Source organism: Eurypyga helias, unplaced genomic scaffold (genome assembly GCF_000690775.1).
Source record: "Eurypyga helias isolate BGI_N326 unplaced genomic scaffold, ASM69077v1 scaffold5177, whole genome shotgun sequence".
Lineage (NCBI taxonomy): Eukaryota > Metazoa > Chordata > Aves > Eurypygiformes > Eurypygidae > Eurypyga > Eurypyga helias.
In genome coordinates this window covers 111,752-117,616 of record NW_010262252.1, presented here as the reverse complement: position 1 = coordinate 117,616, position 5,865 = coordinate 111,752, and the positions used below count along the sequence as shown (strand labels likewise).

The 5,865-nt window shown below is 41.3% G+C and overlaps 1 protein-coding gene across 1 annotated transcript in view; it reads left to right on the top strand.

Annotated features, from left to right (window-relative positions):
* Positions 1–712: 712 nt before the first annotated feature.
* The window catches only part of FMN1 (formin 1), a gene marked incomplete at its 3' end in the record, with an annotated part of 99,742 nt that continues 94,589 nt past the window's right edge, over positions 713–5,865 (top strand). The window contains exons 1-2 of the mRNA XM_010155637.1: positions 713–2,104; positions 4,155–4,272. Coding sequence (XP_010153939.1) covers positions 713–2,104; positions 4,155–4,272 — 1,510 coding nt within the window. The remainder of the gene's footprint in view (positions 2,105–4,154; positions 4,273–5,865) is intronic.

Genomic DNA, 5,865 nt, shown 5'->3' with positions numbered 1-5,865 from the left:
TCCCGCTTTCTTCGCTCCCAGGGCGCTCACCCGAGCCTGCTCCGGCCGGCTCCTCACGGGCTCCGGGCGGTGGCACTGGAACCTTCAGATCCCTTACTTCGGGTTTCCATTTGACGTTCCGTGGTGATTATGGATTTACAAAAGAAGGGCTTTATCCGAGTGGAGAGATTAAGCAAAAGAATCGGTCAGGAATTCCCTGCTGAAAACCACGCACAGCTCGCGTCCCGGGACAAGGAAGCAGCCCGCTGCAAAGGCGCCCGGTTCTGCGGGGGAGGGTTGTTTCTGTAGCTGCTCGGCGCTTTCTCGCCCGTCGGAAGTTGCGTGCGGCCAGCGGGACGGCGGGAGCGCCAGCAGTGACCATTGGCCGAGTTCACCGAGATTAGCGCGCTGGCAGGTTGGCTGCCACAAACAGCCCTTTGTGTCACGGCACAAGTTACCGGCTCTGCCGAGAACTTTTCCTACGGTGGGTCTTTTCGCTGCTCCAGAAGCAGTTTTGGAGCCCTGAGAGACGCTTGGGGTGCCGCTGCAGCGGTGGAAGCGGAAGGAGGGGCAGGGTGAGCCGGGGCAGGCTGGCTGCCCTCCCCGGGCAGGGAGCGCTGCCTGGTGCCGCGCCTGGAGCGCCTTCGCCCTGCCGTCTGAATGCACGTAGTAAATACTCGTTTAGCAGTGAGCAGCACTGCTAGAAGCAAACCTGTTCTGTACTTCACGCAACATGGAAGAAGAAGATGCGATGCCTGATTGTAGTGAGCTTTCAGACCTGGAGAATACAGCAGAAAGCGAACCTGATGTTTTCACTACATTTTCTGTGAAAACACTTTTTGGATTTACAACTAAATTCGAGTCTACAACTTCCAGAGAAGAAACAGTGCTTAAAGCATTTCAACCTTTGCACACCAATATAAATACTCATGCTAACACCCGGCACGAGAGGAATGATAATGGTTGTAATGACGACGCAGAAAATCAGCATGGCATGAACAGTACCAGTAGCCAAGCTGACCCCATGTGTGGCAGGCAAGCTGACCTGGAACCGGAGTTAGCTGAACAAGATGGATTGCTTCTTCACCATTTGAGGTTTGTACAGACTTCTTTGTCTGAATCTGACAATGATGACAAGGATGCTATTCTCGTACAAGGTACTTTGGTTCATACAACAAGTGATACAGAATCTGACATGGAGAGCAAGGACCTTGACACCGATGAAAACAGTGCAAACGAGTCTAGACTAAATAATGCTGCATTGTCTGCTGAGGCTTTGGATGATAACAATCAAAATAAAGAAGAGTCAGAATCAGAAGGGCACAGCAACAATGATGACGCTGTGGATACAGATGACACTGAGTTACACCCACCAATTTCTAAGCGATTCCCAGAAGAGCTGGATGGTGTTCGGGATCATGACTCCAATGGAAAAGACAAAATGTTAATGGATGAGCAGTTCAGTCACTTACTTGTTGCAGGGGAATGCCCTCAAGAACTTCCAGAAGAAGAGCAAAGACCTTCGGCTGATAATACACCTCTCCAAAAAACAGCACTGGCTGAAAAGACTTTCCAGCTGCCTGCTTTCTTTAGTGGACTACGTGTGAGGAAAAAGGGACTAACCACAGAGGATGGGGAAACTGTTACAGAAATTAAACCAAGGGAGAATGATTTAGCTCTGCTTAAATTACGACAGCCTGTTAAGAAATCCAGTATTACATCAGCTTTGACCACTAAAAAAAAATCAGCTGAACCTAAAGCAAGTCCTACTTTTCTAGAACAACTCTCACACTTGTTAAACATAGACATCTCCAAGAATGAAGACAGAGCTGAAGACTCTGCTGAGGCATCTGGGGAGACTGAGGACAGTGATGAAGCTCAAGACAGCAAAGCCTCTGGCAAAACAGAACCACGATTTCCCTCTGAGGAAATAAAATCAAGCCCTGCTGAATCTGCACTGGACGTCTTTAAAGCGTTATTTACACGGCCTCCCAAAAAAGAAACAACTGCAGATCCTTCAGAGCTGGAAGCCATAAAACGCAAAATGAGAAATGAAAAAGAGTCCTTGAAAGCTGTATTTGAAAGGTCAAAATCAAAACCGGGGGATGGACCCTCAGACAAATCTGTAGGTTGAGTTACTTTTTCTTCCTAAGGTCTGGAAGTAGATGGATACAAAATAATTCCGTGTTTACGCGTTATTGGTGGGGACTAAGGTCAGAATATCAGAATTGTCCTCTTCTTCTCGCAGTCTCAAATTTTGGATTTGAAGAAATCTTGGGGTTAATTTGTCAAAACTCTTATCATCTGCAGTTGTAGCAGAATTCAGTGAGAACTGCTGATAGTCCTGGGCTTTCAGTTAGAAGTGAGAACTTAAAAATCAGTTTCTGATTTTAAACAATCACTACAAAACAGTTGCCCGTATGTTAAGTATGGCTTTAAATCAGTTTGGTGCTGCAAATATTTACCGTAGTATTAATTAATAGTTTCTCAATCTCACTGTTTTCTTTCTTTGAGTTTTTTATTTTTAAAAGTAATATTTAATTTTACCTTTAGAATGATTCTATGATAAGAGCTGATACAAGAAGTTATGGGTGATTTTCAACTCAGTTTGTCCAAGACATAGAAGTAATGAAGAAGACATTTAAAGTAATGTTTTTCTTATTTGCATGCATATACCTGGCTTTGCAAATATTGATAAGCATTTAACCCTATCCAAGTATAACTTACTGATTCCAATTAAATAAGTTAGGGGTTAATATAAGCCTTTGCAAGGTTAATATTCTTAGGCATATGGAGTTTTAGTTAGTATATTTTTAAGAAATTTAAAAAAAAATATCTATGCTAAGTTTTCATGGAACCATAATGATACATGAATTTGAGTGTGATTTGACCTCTTTAACTAAATGAGTAACCAAAATTCTTACAGTTACATGTTTGGCAGATATAATCGGTCCAGAAGATTGTTCGTGTTAGCTAAAGGGGGAATTACCTGAACGATTAAATTTTGGGATTGGACCCTAAAACTGGAGCTACTTAAGTAAATTTGCTGTGTTGGTTGTACTCTATTTCAAGTATTTATTCTTACATAAAATTAAAAACTTTTAAAATCTTGACTGACACCTGAGTAGGCCGATAATACCAGTTTGTAGTAAATTACCTATGGGGAGGAGAAAAGAGGTACTCGTTGGCCGTGGCGTGTGTGCCCTTCCCATTCCTGGCTTACTTCTTCCTGCTTACACCATTCCCTGTGCTGTGCTGGCGTAAGCGTTTGAGTGGCTCCCGGCAAACCTTTGGGAAGCTGTCATCACACACGGTGAAGGAGGAAGCACAGGAGTCAGCAGGAGTGGCTTTTATAAGTGTCTGCCCAACGTCCGGTCTAGGACAAATGTACGTTTTCTCTGGGCAAAACTGGAGTAGGAGGGTCTTGCTTTTCGTCTCCCTTGCTCATGGGGGATGTTTATGGGGCCACTGGCATACAGGCTTTTGCTGTTGCTGCAGTTGTGTCTATGCAATAGTAGCATGTTATAAATCAGATTACAGAAATGTTAGAAATGTGAAAAAACCTTGAAACGTAAACAACTAAAAGAATGTTTGTTCAGTGGTTTGGGTTTTTTTTTTTTCACCATTTAAAGGGTTATTTTAGCATTCCATTTGGCAGTGCAGTCCCATTAAGTGCTGCAGCAGCACTTTGATGTGGCAGTATTACGTGGTATGTGGACTGAGCAAGCTGCTGGGGGTGGGGCAGGAATTTCATAAACTAGCTCTGCTTCCAGAAAATTATATTGTCAAATGACGTCTTAGGTGAATCCCAGTCATATTTACTTGTAAGAGAAGCATGGATGGGTCTTCATTCTGGAAAAAAGATATAGGAAAAAACCCTAGTGTTCTTGACTAGCTCTGTGGTTCACCGAATGACAGCCAGCTTCCCACACTGATGTGAACAGTTTCAACAAATGATTGTATGTCACATGCATTATGCTATTTTTCCTCCTCATGTTACGTTTTTTTTCCACATTGATTTCTTTGCATCTGTTCTAAGCAACTGAGCATCGTTTCAGTCAGTAGAAGGAGGCAGGTAGCCATTCTGGATTACACATGTGGAGCTGAGCTTGGCAGTTGCTGTTTTGGAATCAGTTGGTACTGCAGACTAATTTTTTCTTGCGTAATTTTAACAGCCTGACCTGAGTCCCTCAGAGCAAGATGACAAGACTCCAGGGAGACTCCAGACTGTCTGGCCGCCACCAAAAGCAAAGCACGAAGAAGTAAAAGTAGGATTGAAGTATACAGAAGCAGGTAAAACAAAGAAGTGAAGCATGTGAAGACATTAGTTTCTAAATTTTAAATCTTGTTTAATACAGATATGGTGATAAGTCACAGTATTTTCTTATCTGGAAGAACAGACCTTATGTTTTGAATGTGTTGTTTCCTGCTACTTGTTGAGCATCTGATTTTTAAATGTAAATGGCTAAATCTGTGTTGAAATCTAAATGCTTGCCCGTACAAATTAATGAAGAAAGAAGTGGGGTTTTTTTAATAAATTAGGTTATCCATTTCTAATTAAATGTTGTTAAAATGAATGACTGAATAGCGAATGAATGGAAATCTTACTGCCTTTTCCATTGCCTTAGAACGCGGCAGGCAGTCACCTGCCAGACTCTAGTCTTACTACAGATTTTCTTCAGGTAGTGTCCAAAATAAAAGCAATGAATACCATTATTGTAACATGTATAAACAGAGGAATACTCGTATCCATGCAGATCACTTCTGTAGCTAGCCATGTATATTGGCCTATACAGATGTATGAGAGGGTATGTATGAAACGCAGTGCTAACTAGTTATCAGGTTGGCTTTCCACAGAAAAATATTTCTTAACTTTTTTGGTGTTTAGATAAATACTTAACATATTTACAAGGGGAAAAGTTATTATTTTAGCTGCTGCAACTCTGTTTCAAATTTGCATTCCTAAATACTAAACAGGAACTTGTTGTTACTCAGAAATTAGTCAAACAGCAATAGACCATTTATTCTTCATTTACCTGGAGATTTTAGAAAATACCACCTAGAAACGATAAAGTAGATTTTTATAACCAAGTTTTTAGATTATCTTGTGCTGAGAAATTGTACAGGGTAGTGCTGTGTGGTCCTTTCCAATCCCAGTGGCTATCAGTTTGGCCTTGAATATTAGAAAAAATAAATAGGAGTAGTGCCTATATTGCTTTGTATTCTTCAGTGTTAACAACTTCTCTCTTCCTCTTTCCTCAAATTTCTCTGCCTTAATCTTCCTTTTTTGTAAAGTAGGCATGATATTGGAAGCGTACAAGTTGCTGGAAGATTCAGAAAACTTGGTTTTGACAGGAACAACATGGTTCTATCAGACAGAATTGAATTTACAGTGCATCAAGTTGGTCTGAGGTGTGGGAGTTTGTCACTAGATGACCAGGACAGGTGTTCAGCTGTTGACAGGGAGTGCTACAGGCTCTTTCTGTTACTCTTAGATCCTTATTATAGGCTATATGCTTGCCGTGTTTAATTGTACCCAAATAAATATTTTTTTCTCCTAATGACTGTAATCATCTGTGGCAAAAACATATGGTGAAATAAAGAAAGGAAAGGAAACTGAATTAAAAAAAGCTCCAGATTCTACTGCTTATAGAGAAATTAGGTCATGTTTTCCTGAAATTTGAATAGGAAGGACAGACTGGCTTAGAGCCCATGTAAATTGTTACTCTTTTGTTAATGTGATATTTTGGGTGGCAGTGTCATCAACATGCTGATGGTTAGTTTGCTAAGTCAAATTTCTATACAGACCAGATTCTGCAACCCATTAGTCACTCCAGTGTTTGGCAGAGAGAGAGATTTGAATGAGAACAAACTTCTGGCGGTTCA